Source organism: Ranitomeya variabilis, chromosome 5 (genome assembly GCF_051348905.1).
Source record: "Ranitomeya variabilis isolate aRanVar5 chromosome 5, aRanVar5.hap1, whole genome shotgun sequence".
NCBI lineage: Eukaryota > Metazoa > Chordata > Amphibia > Anura > Dendrobatidae > Ranitomeya > Ranitomeya variabilis.
In genome coordinates this window covers 544,008,103-544,025,598 of record NC_135236.1, presented here as the reverse complement: position 1 = coordinate 544,025,598, position 17,496 = coordinate 544,008,103, and the positions used below count along the sequence as shown (strand labels likewise).

Below are 17,496 nucleotides of genomic sequence, written 5' to 3'. Positions count from 1 at the left end.
TTTCGAGACGGAAGCTTCAGTATCTGGTCAAGTGGAAGGGTTATGGCCAGGAGGATAATTCTTGGGTTGTTGCCTCCGATGTTCATGCAGCCGATTTGGTTCGTGCTTTCCATTTGGCTCGTCCTGATCGGCCTGGGAGCTCTGGTGAGTGTTCAGTGACCCCTCCTCAAGGGGGGGGGGGGGTACTGTTGTGAATTCCGTTCTGGAGCTCCCTCCTGTGGTTGCTAATGGTATTTTTGTGAGATCTGCCCTTGGGCTCCCTCTGGTGGTTTCGAGTGGAACTGCTGCTCCTTTAGCTAGCTGTAGCAGCTGCCATCACTGATCGCCTTGCCTGGGTTTGTTATTTAAACCTGCTCTGGGCTTTAGTTCATGCCAGCTGTCAATGTCTAAAGTTGGATTTTGTTCTCTCCTTGGATTTCTCATATGGCCTGTCCTTGTCAGCAAAAGATAAGTTTCTGCTAGTTCTTGTTTGTCCATTTGCTTTGGACTTATTGCTTTGCAAATATGTCTCTTTTTGTCCAGCTTGTCACTATGTCATATTCAGGCTAGCTGGAAGCTCTGGGTAGCAGATTTGCCCCTCCACACCGTGAGTCGGTGTGGAGTTCATTTTTGTAAACTCTGCGTGGATTTTTGTAGTTTTTAATACTGACCGCACAGTATCCTTTTCTCTCTGTCTATCAAGTTTAGTATTGGCCTCCTTTGCTGAAAACTGATTTCATTTCTGTGTATGTCATTTCCCTCTTCACTCACAGTCAATATTTGTGGGGGGCTATCTTTCCTTTGGGGGTTTTCTCTGAGGCAAGATAGCTTTCTATTTCCTTCTTTAGGGGTAGTTAATTCTTAGGCTGTGAAGAGGTGTCTAGGGAGAGTCAGGAACATCCCACGGCTATTACTAGTGTTGTTGTTAGGATTAGGGATTGCGGTCAGTAGAGATACCACCTCCTCAGAGCTCGTCCCATGTTGCGTTTTAGCCACCAGGTCATATCAGTGTGGCCTCTTAACCACCAGGTCATAACAGGTCTGTGTGTAACAAACCAACTTACATTCACGATCTTTTCCTCTCTAATTCCTTTAACCTTCTGGCTATTACAGAAATCTGGATTCAGCATTCAGACACCACCGCCGCTGCCGCTCTCTCGTTTGGTGGGCTGAAATTTTCACATACCACCAGACCTGAGAACAGACAGGGTGGAGGTGTTGGTTTGCTCTTTTCATCACAATGTGCTTTCCAGGTTATCCCCCTGGTTCCCTCACTCACATTTCCTTCCTTTGAAGTCCACGCCGTCAGACTCTTTAAGCCCTTCCCCTTGTGAGTGGCGGTTGTTTATCGCCCTCCAGGCTCCTCCCACCAGTTTCTAGACCACTTTGCCACCTGGCTTACTCACTTTCTATCCTGTGACATCCCCGTCCTCTTCATGGGAGACTTTAACATCCCCATCAATGAACCCCTCTGCCAATCTGCCTCTCATCTTCTTTCTCTAACTTCTTCATTTGGCCTCTCACAGTTTACTAATTCTCCTACACATGAGGATGGGAATACTCTGGACCTGGTTTTCTCCCGTCCCGGCTCGCTGCACGACTTTACTAACTCCCCTCTCCCGCGCTCGGACCACAACCTTCTTTCCTTCTCTGTCAAGAATTGTCTCCTCACCCAGGACACCCCCACTTACCACACTTACCGGAATACATGTGCCATTAATACCCAGCAGCTTGTAGACAATCTCCACACATCTCTAGCCCCCATCTCCTCCCTCTCCTGTCCAGACTTAGCATTGTCACACTTCAATAATACACTGAAGAATGCCCTAGATGAAGCAGCACCTTCTACACGCAGAAAGACCTGACACAGACAACGGCAGCCCTGGCACACTATGCAAACACGCTTTCTTCAGCGTTGCTCAAATCTCTCTTAGCAGAAGACTTCATCCACTATACGTTCATGCTCATAACCTATAACTCTGCCCTTTAACTAGCCAAACAATCCTACTTCACCACCCTCATCACCTCACTATCCAACAACCCAAAACAACTTTTTGAAACCTTAAACTCCCTCCTAAAACCTACAGTACAGGCCCCCATCACCAACCTCAGCGGTGAGGATTTGGCCACTTATTTCTTAGAAAAAATCAACCACATCCATCAGGATATCTCAGCGCAATCTCCTCAGTGCCTGGATCCCCTTCCCTGCCACACCTCAAGCTCACTAGACATCTTTGAGCCTGTTTCAGAAGAAGAAGTTTCCAAGCTCCTCGCTTCTGCTCGGCCTACAACCTGCAACAGTGACCCCATTCCTTCACATATCCTGCAGTCTCCCTCACCAGTGGTCATCACTCACCAGACAAAAATATTTAACCTCTCTCTTTCTTCAGGTATTCTTCCCTCCTCATTTAAACATGCCATCATAACCCCTTTACTTAAAAACCCATCCCTGGATCAGAACTGCACTGCTAACTGCAGACCTGTCTCTAACCTTTCCTTCATCTCTAAACTCCTGCAATGCTTGGTCCACTCCCGTCTAATCCGCTATCTCTCGGATAACTCTCTTCTTGACCCCTTACAATCTGGTTTCCGCTCTTTACACTCCACTGAAACTGCCCTCACTAAAGTCTCTAATGATCTAATAACAGCTAAATCCAAAGGTCATTGCTCTCTGCTGATTCTCCTGGATCTTTCTGCTGCATTTGACACGGTGGATCACCATCTCCTCCTCACTATGCTCCGCTCTATAGGCCCCAAGGACACAGCCCTCTCCTGGTTCTCCTCCTACCTCTCTGACCGCTCCTTCACTGTATCTTTTGCCGGCTCCTCTTCCTCTCCTCGTCCCCTTGCTATCTAGGCCCCCTCCTCTTCTCTCTATACACTGCCCCTATTGGACAAACAATCAGCAGATTTGGGTTCCAGTATCATCTCTATGCTGATGACACCCGATTATACACTTCTTCCCCTGACATCACCCCTACCCTAATTCAAAATACCAAGGATTGTCTGTCTGCTGTCTCTAACATCATGTCCTCCCTCTACCTGAAACTAAATCTCTCCAAAACGGAACTTCTTGTGTTTCTTCCTTCTACTAACCTCACTCTACCCAACATCGAAATTACCCTGGAGGGTTCAACCATAACTCCCAAGCAGCATGCCCGCTGTCTTGGGGTCATATTCAACACTGAACTTTCCTTTACTCCCTATATCCGATCACTCACTCGCTCTTGTCACCTGCATCTTAAAAACATCTCCAGAATCCGACCTTTTCTCACCGTTGAAACTGCTAAGACTCTAACTGTCGCTCTTATTCATTCTCGTCTGGACTACTGCAACTCTCTTCTAATCGGTCTCCCTCTTACCAAACTTTCTCCTCTCCAATCCATCTTGAATGCTGCAGCCAGAGTCATATTTCTGTCCAGCCGCTTCACCGATGCCTCCATCTTGTGCCAGTCATTACACTGGCTACCCATTCTCTACAGAGTCCAGTATAAACTCATCTCTCTCACCCACAAAGCTCTCCACAGTTCTGCACCGCCTTATATCTCCTCTCTCATCTCTGTCTATCACCCTACACGTGCCCTCCGTTCTACAAATGTGAAACAACACCGTGAGCACAGCTACGAAGTGGTGCTATAGTTAGGCTCCCACGCCATATACTTAATCAACATAAAACTTAGCACTCAACTTAGGATGCTGGAACAGAAGAATTTATTTTGCAGTATACTCAAAATGTTTTGGTTCAACATGAACCTTCTTCAGTTACGTATACGGAATACATGTGATGAATGGGGCCGGAAGTCAGTGGGCCACACAAATTCTATGCTGGGGGAGAGAGAGACTAGCGTTGGACTCCGCGTCTGGTGGCATGCACGCCTACACCTCGCTCTCCTAAAGCACTTCTCTCTGCATACCTCGGCTGTGGTCCCCCAGCATAGAATTTGTGTGGCCCACTGACTTCCGGCCCCATTCATCACATGTATTCCGTATACGTAACTGAAGAAGGTTCATGTTGAACCAAAACGTTTTGAGTATACTGCAAAATAAATTCTTCTCTCCGTTCTACAAATGACCTAAGACTAACATCCCCTGTAATCCGAACCTCGCACCTCCGTCTCCAAGACTTATCTCGTGTTGCGCCAGCTCTCTGGAATGCACTTCCCCAGACGATCAGACTGATACCTAGCCCCAACCTATTCAAGCGCGCTTTGAAAACCCATCTCTTCAAACAAGCCTACCACATCAACTACTCAGTAAACTAACTTTGCCCTGTTCCACTTGCACTTAAACACACGGGCTGATGACCGGATCATGCAGCTTTATATGAAAATCCCTATTTATTATAATTGCCAGACCTGAAATAACTATCACTTTTCACCTATTGTGTCCCCCCATTTCCTTGTAGATTGTAAGCTTGCGAGCAGGGACCTCACTGCTAATGTCACTGTTTAAATTGTCTTAACTCGTACCGAATTTATTGTTTGTACATGTCCCCGCTTAATTGTAAAGTGCTGCGGAATATGTTGGCGCTATAGAAATAAAAATTATTATTATTATTATTATTACTACCTGACACATCTGCTGGTTCCTCTCAGCTTCAGCTTCCATCTCACAGGCAGGCAGGGTTGTAATATTGTTGCAATACAGCAGAGCTCAGAGAGCTGCAAACAATGTGTTTGCAAGGAGACAAAGTTAATTTCTCCTTTTCTGTGTTAATTACATGGCTCACACTAGTACCTTCCCATTTCATGTAAAACAAGCCCTGGAGACCCAGTTATCTTCCAGGTAACGTCCTCCCCATAGCCCGGAAGAGGTTATTTACGTATTAGAAAAACATGGATTTCTCTAGAATGAGACATCAGATCGCAGATATCCAGGTATTATTTTATTCAGCTTCCTATGACCTGCATGCCCATATAGACAGCTTAAAAGGGTTGATCCTACTGACAGATTCCCTTTCAGCTGAATAGCCAGGGAAGCCACGTTCAAGTCTAGGAGGTCAGGCGCTGATGTTAGATAGAGAGAGTAGTCATACAGCCCAAGGATCAAATCTAGACAGAAATTACAAGAATAAATAAGGTGCAAAGATGGGTCACACTCAAAGGTTGATTTATTAATAAGTGGACCATGATAGTATGGCAATACCATACCTGACACTGGAAGGGCAGTTATATGAGTATATAAATAGAGCATCATGATACCCATTGACCGCCAAACCCATCCTGACTCTGGTCTACTAGCTGGTGACAGTGACACACCAACCAAGAAGAAAACAGAAGGCTGACAGCACTCACTAACTGGGGCGCCCGTCCAAGTCCAGGGAACCTTCCAGGACCATCGGAGATTCAAATGATAAAGTAACAGCGCTCCATCCAGGTGTATAGTTCAAAGGAATAAGTTTATTTTGCCATATAGTAGCAACGTTTCGACCATATAGGTCTTTATCATATGCTTGATAAAGACCTATATGGTCGAAACGTTGCTACTATATGGCAAAATAAACTTATTCCTTTGAACTATACACCTGGATGGAGCGCTGTTACTTTATCATTTGAGTGACACACCAACCAGCAGAATGAGCTGTAACCGTACAAAATGTATTGGCTGGGTCTGGGTGGTGAACACACCGCCATGCAGGAGGAAAGAGCACTTCCCTTCCAGAGCCCTGTTCACTGGTTGGTAGCCAGCATGGGAAGGAGCACTGTCCCTGTGCTGTCAGCACTGCAACAGGGCAGTATCAGGTAAGTTCATTATACATATCTAGTATATTGCAAATTAAAACAAAACATTACATGAATATGAAAAAAAATTGTTGTGTCATGAAGGCAATTGCTGTGATGAAAAAATGGTTAAATTGAATGTTACAGTAGATATACGGTATATTTTTTTAAATAAATCCTGTTTTTTTGACTGTCACAGATAACCAATGTCAAGAGAAGATCAAGAGGCACAAGAGGACGAACTTTTAGCCCTTGCAAATATCTTTTCAAAGGAGGAATTTAAAAGACAAGATGCTACTAAAGGAGGGGAAATTCACTTGTTTCTACAGTTACCTTCAGAATTTGTAATAGCTATAAAAAGTGAGTACAAAAGTACAAATAGTTAAAAACAATGTAAATGAATATTGAAACGTGGGAGCGTAGCTATTCTGGCATTGTCAGCAGTTAGAAATAATCAGACTTCGCAAATCAGTATGCAGCAGTGACTCTATTCAAAAAGGAAGAGTTTTGCTTTTAACAAATTCCAGAAAATCTCATCTGATGTGAATCCTCCTCCAACCATTCCACCAATTAACACTGAGAGAAGAAGGGAAGAGAGGGCAGTCAGAATTTCAACCACACTAGGCTTTTATATTCATGCTAATAACACCTGAGTTGCTTTTTTCTATTGAGGAATTCCCCTATTTACATATTTGGGGCTTTACATCCAGAGTAAAGAAGAGTTGAGTTTCTTTTAGATCTGCAAAATTCACAAGTGAATACTTCCACTGGAGATTTCTCATCTCTTAGCAGGGTGAAAATAAATCTGTGTGAAACACACAGCGCTGGTATGGACCACTGTTGTTGCAAATGGATCTCAGGACTTAGCATGGCAGGACTTTCCGACTGGTCGCGGTACATCACAGTGGGCCAGGATGCACCAAGACCACCATGAAAACTCTATTAGGAAGCTTGTTCTTTTAGTCGCCGCTAGTTCATAGAAAGATTTTGTGCAGATCGACCACTGTGGATTTTACAACAGATACTTGGATATACTTGCAGGCATTTTCCCAGCAAATCTGTAAAATATTTTATATAATACATACCAAATATATTACGGTACTTTGGTACCATGAACAATCATTATCACTATAAACTAGATTACTAAAGGACTGGTCAAAAAAGTCAAACAAAAGAGAACATTTAAATCCAAGGATGTGCAGGTTTTCTCATTGAAGTTATTCACTTTTCTATTTTTTCCATTTAGCTCATGCAACCATGAAGGTTTCTTCCAGCTGTGAAACAGCTCTGTAAAGTTTGCTATCCGAGGCTTCTTGCTTTTACACATTATACTCCTATGAAAGCCACAAATTGTGCCCCATGGCTGCCACATTGTGAACCCCATGATAGCCATAATTCCCCCATGACTACCTCAATGCCCCCCATAATACCATGCCACATGCAGGCCTCAATTTCCCTCCTCTAGCACAAACCTATTCTGTGCTTACCTCCTGCAGACAAGCTTCTTGATATTTGAAGTGTGGCTTTGACTTCCACGTGTCAGATGCAATATCTGATGTCATTTACTTAGAAACAACCAGTCCAATGGTCATGGCTTTTTTTCCTGCTAGTTTTCAATTGTAACCATATACTAAGAACACAAACACATTTGAAAGCAAAATTCACAAGCCGCTGGTGCCTAAAAGGAGTGGTATATCTGGTGTGGGTCCTAGATCCCAGACACCTACTGATGTCATTCCATGTGCTATCCAAATGACATGTTCAAACTGGAATGTATTCTGAAAAGAAGATTTTAGAAAATCCCTAATGCACAAAAAATGTACAGACCGACGGTATAAAGCCAAGTATAGTTCAAATCCTTATGCTGCATAAAACATAAACCGTACTTTGGTAACATGAAGTAAAGATGTTGCTGTCATTTATTCAGTAATTGAAATGCTAAAAGTAGTTTTGTTCTTTTCCCCCCCTAAGGCAACAGTGCAACAAACTCTTTTGCAGACGACTTTGAGAACACTGTGCCCTTCCTGCCACCCATTGTGCTGAACTTTGAACTTCCCCCAGATTACCCATCCTCTGCACCCCCGAACTTCACATTAAGCTGCAAGTGGCTTTCACCAAAACAGGTTACTTTTCATTTATTATACTAACAGGATTCCTTACACACGCTGCTTAATATTTGGGGAAGTGGGGTGGTTTTCTTCATAGTGTCTTAGGCCTTCTAAAAGCAGTATCTCTAAAGTAGTATAGTATAAAACATCCGTTGGAACGTGTCATGATGAACCTTTAAAGGCGATGTCCCATGATTAAATAGTAAATTTTTCTGGTTCTTCACACAAACATTTCAATTGTTCAATTAGATTATTTTAAAAAAATGTTCCTGTGTGTAGGCACTGCTGTTAACTACTAGTTACGGTGCCTCCAGATGTTTGTTTAAATCCTTCCCAGGACATCCACTTTTTTTGTCCACTGACACAGTCATTAGCAGTGGACATGGATGTTCTGAGAAAGCATCAAAACAGCACCAAAGAATGCCATAACAATTAGGATAGGATTGTCGGAGTAATCTGGTAGATGCTGTAGTTTTTGAAACCCTGTTGAACTATTATTTGATTTGATGGGGTAATAGGACAGAAGGAGTAATTTGGTAGCTGTGGTAGTTTTTGAAACCCTGTTGAACTATTATTTGATTTGATGGGGTAACAGGACAGACAGAGTAATCTGGTAGCTGTGGTAGTTTTTGAAACCCTGTTGAACTATTATTTGATTTGTTGGGGTAACAGGACAGACAGAGTAATCTGGTAGCTGTGGTAGTTTTTGAAACCCTGTTGAACTATTATTTGATTTGTTGGGGTAACAGGACAGACAGAGTGATCTGATAGCTGTTGTAGTTTTTGAAAACCTGTTGAACTATTATTTGATTTGATGGGATAACAGCTTTTCTCTGGCAAAAACTTGAATGGCATTTATGGCCACATAGCAATGGTTCCCCCACATCTTAGCTGCTAACCGATTGTACCGTCTGGCCTTACCCTTACGTTTCAGCATTTTTTTCAAGCGATTTTTTAAAAATCGTTGCAGTGTACAAAACATTTTGTGTGACCTAAAAGAGTAAAAAAATGTGCATACTGAAAGTACTGTATATTATTAGTTAGAAAAAAAAAAAAATAAGTCTCAGGGTAAAATCCCTGTTATTTTTAAATACTACATTTACATACCCATGTAAATATTCAGGTTGATTTGGACATATGACTTTATATATTCTTGCCCGAACAGTATGCTCTTGTTACTTATTTTTATCTAACTTATTCTTTTTATTTTTTCAGCTCACTCTGTTATGTCAGCATTTAGATGATCTATGGGAGGAGAACAGTGGATGTGTTGTCTTGTTCCCATGGATTCAGTTTCTAAAGGAGAAAACACTTGATTTCTTGAATATAAAATCTCCATATGAAATTGAGCTGTCTAGCAATGGTTTGCAAAACTGGATGCAACCCCCTGAAAAGACCCCTGCTGATGGAGTCTTATTGGAAAGAGGATCAATTGACAAACGGGCCATACAGGACGTGCAGTCAGTGTCTGCCCTGGTCAAGTGCATCTTGGATTCAATTAAAGCTCAGGAGAAGAAGGTTTTCGACAGTCAACAGTTCTTGTGCAATATCTGTTTTATGGAGAAGCTGGGCAGTGAGTGCACCCACTTTAAGGACTGCCAGCATGTGTACTGTAACTGCTGTCTCAAAGACTACTTTGAAATCCAGATTAAGGACGGACAAGTTCATGCTCTAAACTGCCCTGAATCAGAGTGCAAATCTGTTGCAACACCAGCTCAGGTAAGTGAGGTCTCTGTGAAGGTTTTGAGTGTAGCTAAATTAATTCTATTCACAATTATACACAAGAACACATTTCTATTGCAAAGCAAAGATTTTTAGAAGCCCATTTACACACACTGGGGCACATTTATCAATGCTGTGCATCTGTTATACAGTGCAAATTTATACTACACAGTACACAGTCTTAAAAATGTGCCAGATTTATCACAGTGACTCATGCCATTTGATAAGTCTGGCACATATTTCGACTTTCTAGGCTAAATTTACACTATGTTATTTGGTGCCAAAATTTTGATGAACGATATTTAATCTTAAGCCATCTTCTTTCCAAAAAGCCTTTCCGCTTGTAGTACAAAAACGCTGAAAGTGTCTGAAACACATCATAATTATATTGCACATTACGAAAGAGAGTTTTGACGGGTCAAATTTCCCCAAACATCTTGTGCAGTTAGCTTGATACATTTTCCCTTACTGATTGTAAGCAAAAAGAGCTGAATATTCATATATTTCTTTATCAGGACATTATACCAATGTTATTCATTTATTGCAAGTGATAATATTGTATCATGTCAGCTGGTCTGGATTTCATTTTTGAGTACAGATAGTAAATTACTCATGTGCATGTGTACTTGCAGGTAAAGGATCTGGTAGGGGAGCAACTTTTTTGCCGCTATGATTATCTTCTCCTGAAGTCAGGATTGGATTTAATGGCGGACATTTCGTTCTGCCCACGTCCAAGCTGTCAGACACCAGTCATGCTGGAGCCACAGGGTGAAATGGGTATTTGTACAGTCTGCCAATATGCATTTTGTGTTTACTGCAAAAAGACCTTTCATGGAATCACCAATTGCACAGTGAACTCAGGTATGTTCTGTATCTCATGCATCTGTACTAACATTCAGACCCCTTTACATTTTTCACACTTTGTTTCATTGCAGCCTTTTGGTAAATTAAAAAAAAAGTTCATTTTCACTCTGCACCCCATCTTGACTGAAAAAAACCCAGAAATGTAGAAATTTTTGCAAATTTATTAAAAAAGAAAAATCACATGGTCATAAGTATTAAGACCCTTTGCTCAGTATTGAGTAGAAGCACCTGTTTGCGCTAGTACAGCCATGAGTCTTCTTTGGAATGATACAACAAGTTTTTCACACCTGGATTTGGGGATCCTCTGGCATTCTTCCTTGCAGATCCTCTCCAGTTCCGTCAGGTTGGATGGTGAACGTTGGTGAACAGCTATTTTCAAGTCTCTCCAGAGATGCTCAATTGGGTTTAGGCCAGGCTCTGGCTGGGCCAGTCAAGAATGGTCACAGAGTTGTTCTGAAACCACTCCTTTGTTATTTTAGCTGTGTGCTTAGGGTCACTGTCTTGTTGGAAGGTGAACCTTCGGCCAAGTCTAAGGTCCAGAGCACTCTGGAAGAGGTTTAAATCCAGGATTTCTCTGCACTTGGCCACATTCATGTTTCTTTCAATGGCAACTATTCTTCTTGTCCCTGTAGCTGAAAAACACTCCCATAGCAGGATGCTGCCACCACCATGCTTCACTGTTGGGATTGTATTGGGCATGTGATGAGCAGTGCTTGGTTATCTCCATATATACCGCTTAGAATTATCACCAAAAAGGTCTATCTTCGTCTCATCAGACCAGAGAATCTTATTTCTCATAGTCTGGGAGTCCTTCATGTGTTTTTTAGCAAACTCTATGCGGGCTTTCATATGTCTTGCACTGAGGAGAGGCTTCTGTTGGGCCACTCTGCCATAAAGGCCTGACTGGTGGAGGGCTGCAGTGATAGTTGACCTTGTGGAACTTTCTCCCATCTCCCTACTGCATCTCTGGAGCTCAGCCACAGTGATCTTGGGGTTCTTCTTTACCTCTCTCACCAAGGCTCTTTTCCCAAGATTGCTCAGTTTGGCTGGATGGCCCAGTCTAGGAAGACTTCTAGTGGTCCCAAACTTCTTCCATTTAAGGATTATGGAGGCCACTACAGTATGTTCTTAGGAACCTTGAGTACTGCAGAAATTCTTTTGGAACCTTGACCAGATCTGTGCCTTGCCACAATTCTGTCTCTGAGCTCCTTGGCCAGTTCCTTTGACCTCTTGATTCACATTTGGTTTGACATGCACTGTGAGCTGTGAGATCTTATATAGTCAGGTGTGTGTTCCAAATCAAGTCCTATCATAACACAACTGGACTCCAATGAAGGAGTAGAACCATCTCAAGGAGGATCACAAGGAAATGGACAGCATGTCACTTAAATATGAGTGTCTGAGCAAAGGGTCTGAATTCTTATGACCATGTGATATTTAAGTTTTCTTTTTTTAATAAATTTGCAAAAATGTCTACATTTCAGCTTTATTTCAGTCAAGATGGGGTGTAGAGTGTACATTAATGAGAAAAAATAAACTTTTTTGAATTTACCAAATGGCTGCAATGAAACAATGAGTGCTAAAAATTTAAAGGGGTCTGAATACTTTCCGTACCCACTGTATATTTTGTAGTCTTTAATGTTAGCTGATCCATATGCTTTTGTCTGTAAATTATATATTTTCATTGTCATTTTATGTTTAAAGAGTAACCATTGTCTTAATTTTTATTTCATAAATCAACAGTACATATGAAAATAAGGAACTTATTAATAAGTAATATATTTTATCAAAGAGATCTGCTTTTTCCCCGCCAGGAATGATCATTCATTTTTCTGTCAAGACACACACTGCCTAAAAGCCATACCCATGCTTCTTTCCGTAGATTTTATTTTGCCATGCTTTCGGGGCTAGACTTCCTGTTTTTTACTCTAAGTTGTATTGCCATCTTGAACACTTATACCATATTCACCGGATATCTGGGATCCATACCCATCTCGAGAATGGATCTGCTTGAAATGTTTGCTTGACTATTTTCAGAACTCCTATAGAATTAAATAAAAACGTACATGCGTAACCACCTCTCTTTTCTCAATGGCAAGAAACAGGATGCAATTCATGAAAAGGGTGCATCCAGGCTCGGACTGGCCCATAGGGGAACAGGGGAATCTCCCGGTGGGCCCCTGGGAAGATCTGGGCCCCCAACCACACTGTGTGGGCAGTATTTGGCATAATTCACTTTATTCACTCTGTACAGAAAAAACAGCATCTCATTAGTTAACCAAACTACCCAGTTTATTATTATATAGAGATATAGGTAAATTTGTGAATGAGGGTCATGTAATATTTGTATGCGGGTGAAAAGTGGTCCCCCCTCAAAGTCAATGTTACTGGTGGGCCCTTGGCACCCCAGTCTGACACTGGGTGCATCTATCAGATATTTATGGCATATGGATCCTTTGGATATACCAAAAATTTCTGAGAAAAACATGCCCTATAATAAAGATATGTTCTGTTTTCTTGATTACCCTCAGAAAAACTTGCTGAATTACTTAAAGAGCATCAGGCTGCTGATAAGAAAGGAAAGCGATTACTAGAGATGAGATTTGAACAACTTAAAAAGGTTGTTGAAAATATAAAGAATGTGGAGTGGATAGGAGAAAACTCCAAGCCTTGCCCTTCTTGTAAAGCTCCTATTCAGGTAAAGTATGAGAAACAGCAGGAGAGAGCTGACATTTTTCTCTGTAATTTCTCAGGCATATCTTAGAGAAAAGCTATTTAGATGACTTTCATAAATTGTTCGTGTCATCTAGTAAGATTGATGCTGCTCACACAAATAACTTTTTGACAACTATTCACCCCATGCATTCCATAAGTATGCAGACTTGGTTCAGCTGAGTCTACTTTTCAACAGACAGAGGCAGATAAGCAGACACTTCTAGCAGCACTAATATTCAGGGAAGGAAAATTTTAATACGGAAAATTTACATTCAAAATTTAAAATACGGTAATTGCTTTAGCTATTCTTTTTAGAATGGAGCTATACAATTTGCATGGCCATTTGCCATCGGCCATATCAATGTTCTGTGACCAGCATTTGGAGCTCTGCGAACTCTGCTCTCGAACTGCCTCCTTTCTGCAGACACCTCCAACTCAGAGCAATGATATGTGTGCATCAGGCTGGCTGGCCAGAAGGGGAGCTGGGAATTGCAGCAGCTAGGAGGAGATTCGCAGGTCTCCCATGTGGTGGCCACTGGACCAGGGTCCTATGGATTTATTTGCTCAACTCTACCTCTTTTCCTATGATTCCTCTTCAAGAGCACTGTTATCAAAATTTTTATCCTCTTAATACATTGCAGACATCAAATTATATAGCGCTGAGTACTTACAATTTCTAATTTTGCTATTCTACCCAGTTAATTCCTCTTTTTTCCTTTAGGTCCATGACATCACGTGATTAAAAACTGTCTAGCTGAGACCTTTTGAGCTCTATGTAGAAACCGGGAGTCTCTTTTTTGCTTGAGTAATCATTGTAAAGTCCCTGGTGGGGGAGGGGCAGAGCCTGGCGGGTGGGGGGGGGAGTGAAGCAGCTCTGTCAGGAGTTGAAGATGTGGATGACTCATGCAGGGAAAAGAGACTTCCCGTTTCTTCATAGAGCAGATAAAACAGAAGCATTAAAGGGGTAGAAAGGCAAAATGAGCAATTGTAAGTGCACAGTGCTAAATAATATGATTGCAATACATTAAGAGGATAAAAGTGTTGATATGACTTATTTTTAATTGCAAATAAGTATCATACGAAGATATCTTCTATAGGTGTCCCAGGGGATGAGCCAATTTTCTCCTCCTCACAATAATATGTTGGCTGTCTGTGTCACGGGTGCACTCCTCATATAGCCTGGCAGCTGATAATAAGGCTTAGTGCAAGCCACTTTATTTACTACATCCCATGGTTTGATGTGGCGTTCAAACTTTAACCCCTGCACTGGGTCTGGACTTACACAGGGACTCCTGCACTGGGGCCACAATGTCATCTGCTGACCAGTGTAGCAAGTTGACGACAAGAAGGGTTGCCATGTGTGGTCGATAACGAGAGAACACATATGGGACAAAATTAGAAAGCAAGCAGGTGGTCAAAATACAAGAATTTAAGCCTTACTCAGAATCTGGGTAATCAAAATTGCACAACAAGCGCAATGGATTAGAGTTATGATTTTGCCAGGCTGAATGACATAACTGGAAGTCAGAGACTGTCTGATGGAGTTTATATAGAAGGGAGACCTGTCCATGGCTCCCAGCAAAGAGCTAATTACATTACCAGCTCAGTGCATCAAAATACAGATGGATAAAAAGAGACAACTAGTCCCAGCAATAAAAAGCTAAACAGCCATGTGTTGCTGTTGTCCAGCAGTAACTGATGTATTAGTGTGATACTGCCTAGTGACCAGGGCGAGGGGAATATGACAAGGTGTAGTAAGGCACAAAGATCATTAAGGCACGCCCCTTAGATAAGCCATACCATGCTGCCGAAATGCACCTTCCAGTTATGATTCTGTGAATCATTAAGTAAAATCTTTGTATGTAACATCTGCAGCACACGCTATTTTAAAGTGTTTTGAGATCCTGCTAAGGATTTGCTCACACTGCCATTTTGTAATGTGCTTGGGGCTTCTGTGTGAATATCTCTAAAAACGGGATTCAAATGAACCCGCAATAGAGTCATAGTCTGCTATGGCATGAACACAGTTCAAATGAACTCTGTATGTGTTTTTTTTCTGAAAGTGTCTCATTTTTCAGATAGGCACAGAAACGTAGCAGACTTCTGTTCTTTGCCCTTTTGAAACAACAGAATCTGAAATGATGGATACTTTCAGAAAAAAAAAATCACAAACTGAATCCATTTGAGCTCCATTTGTGTTACAGTACTCTGTCTCTTTTGGGTTGGGATTGTCTGAATGACAGAACCCCCAAATACAATGCATACATGAAGTGTGAACAGGGTCTAGGGCTTTTTTAACAAATGCCAATAATTGTTACATATTGTAGAGACTAGAACCATTTTATGATATTTGTGGGGTCATTGTAAAGATTGTATTCGCAAAAAAAAAATCAGAAAACCACTGCAATTTGTATTAAAAATGTATGTGTAAGCAGGTGGTAAGAATGCAACAGCGGAGACAACATGCGGGATCAACAACCCTACTTTTACTTTACTTAACAGGGTTAAATGCGGGAAAGATCATTATCACAGATAAATCTCACAAGTACAATATTCACAGTATCATTTACAGGCAATTATATGAATAAAGATATATTGGTTAGTACATTACAAGAGATATATCCTCTAGATCAGTTTGGGGTCCACAGTCCAACCTTGGTCATACTGGTAAGGGGGCAAACTCTGTATTTGGCGGAAACAGTCTCTAGGGCACCCTTGCGACTTTCCGCATTATTTTTTTATGCACAATTGCAATATAACACGGACCTGTGAAAATTCCCGTAGACTAAAATAGGCATGTGTTATGTCCATGATAATCACAGATAGAAGACACACGTGAAAAATGTACATCTGAATGTGGGTTAATTCTGGACAATTAGCTCTTCCCGGAAATCTCCTTTAATGAAAAGAAAAAAAAAAGAATTATAATATGTGACTGATAAGCACTGCCAGTCTAAGGCCAGATTCAGATGCTCATGAACCATCCATGAGTACCGACTATGTTGTCCCGAATTGCTGGACTATAATCTCTGTGTGATGCTGAATATAATAGGTTTAGTGGCCATAAGGTCTGCTGGGACCCCTTAATTCAGGAAATCTATTGCAATTTGAGTTTTGAACTATAATAATGTTATCTTTTAAACCATATATTTTACCCTTTAGAAGATCAATTGAGGATGTATTGTTCTTTTTTGTTTTTTTTAACAGAAAATTGATGGCTGTAACAGGATGACCTGTACTGGGTGTAAGAAGAACTTTTGCTGGACTTGTTTGACCATACTTAGTCAAGAAAACCCCTATGATCACTTTAATGGTACAACACGATGCCGTGTTAAGTAAGTATCCAGTATAGTTTTAGAGAAACAGAAAGACATGTTGTTCAAAGCTTATAGTCCCTTATATAATCAGTGATACTTGCCCTCTATAATTTATTTTCTATTTTCTTTTCATTAGCAGATAATGAAGGAAACCAGAACTTTTGCAATAATTTTTACCAAGTTTATGAAAATATAGGATACCCGACAGAAGATGTAAAAAATTTTAATCGGAACCTAAACTATGAGAATATTTTTTACTATGGCAAAGCATATTATATCATGCATATATCAATATATCATTAAAGTTAACTGGAACTGGAAGTCAGCAGCGTCCCCATGCTGGAGCCATGAAGACTTTGTGGCTTGGGTTCAGCATGTGCATAAGCCATTAGGGCTGTAAAAGCACTTACAATGATATCCATGATGCCTTGTACCTTGTTATGTTTCATATTCAATAAAGTTATACTGTATATAGTTTATGTCTGTCATATTTTGGCATGTTCCATCTGATGCTTTATTTGTACAGAGGTATTCTCTCCCAAGACGCATTGATTCTATAGTAGGTTATTTCCAAAGCATATAGAACCTGACAGAGCCTCGTAAGAGCTCCACAAGCACTTAGGCCTATTTTACACAATTTACCTATGATTAAAAGGAACTTAACAGCAGATACATTCTGCCCAATCCACAGGCAGCATGTATCAGGCACTGGCTGTATGACCTCAGCCTAGTGCCGTTTTCCAGTGCAAAAATATTTTATTAATTGCCAAGCTGAAGTAAGACTAACCTGTCGGAGACAAGTCTGACAGGTGAATCACCGCCCGCTGTCCTGAATTGACAGTTCTCTACCTACGTGTGCATATAGGCAAAGACCTGTCAACCAAGGGCAGTGACCTGTTAGAAATCCAGGGCAGCGATTTTTAAAGTATGTTTTCTCTGAAGCGTCGCAGCATGTATCAGCTGTCAGGTTCACTTTAAGAGCAACTATGTTTGTCATGCTTAAAATGCTTTAGAACATGCTTGTCTATGTCCTGTCTTTTCACACTACTAAGGCTTTCATTATGGAATAGA

At 41.3% G+C, this 17,496-nt stretch overlaps 1 protein-coding gene across 3 annotated transcripts in view; it reads left to right on the top strand.

Moving 5' to 3' along the window:
* Positions 1-16,897, top strand: part of LOC143776449 (E3 ubiquitin-protein ligase RNF14-like) — a 60,448-nt gene extending 43,551 nt beyond the window's left edge. For 2 of the 3 annotated variants that reach the window (XM_077265858.1, XM_077265859.1), the window contains exons 2-8: positions 5,899-6,059; positions 7,671-7,822; positions 9,023-9,526; positions 10,162-10,390; positions 12,925-13,091; positions 16,316-16,443; positions 16,562-16,897. In XM_077265858.1, the coding sequence (XP_077121973.1) occupies positions 5,906-6,059; positions 7,671-7,822; positions 9,023-9,526; positions 10,162-10,390; positions 12,925-13,091; positions 16,316-16,443; positions 16,562-16,568 (1,341 nt within the window). In that variant the 5' untranslated portion in view covers positions 5,899-5,905 and the 3' untranslated portion in view covers positions 16,569-16,897. The remainder of the gene's footprint in view (positions 1-5,898; positions 6,060-7,670; positions 7,823-9,022; positions 9,527-10,161; positions 10,391-12,924; positions 13,092-16,315; positions 16,444-16,561) is intronic. The other variant, XM_077265860.1, reaches the window with a different exon arrangement.
* Positions 16,898-17,496: the final 599 nt, after the last annotated feature.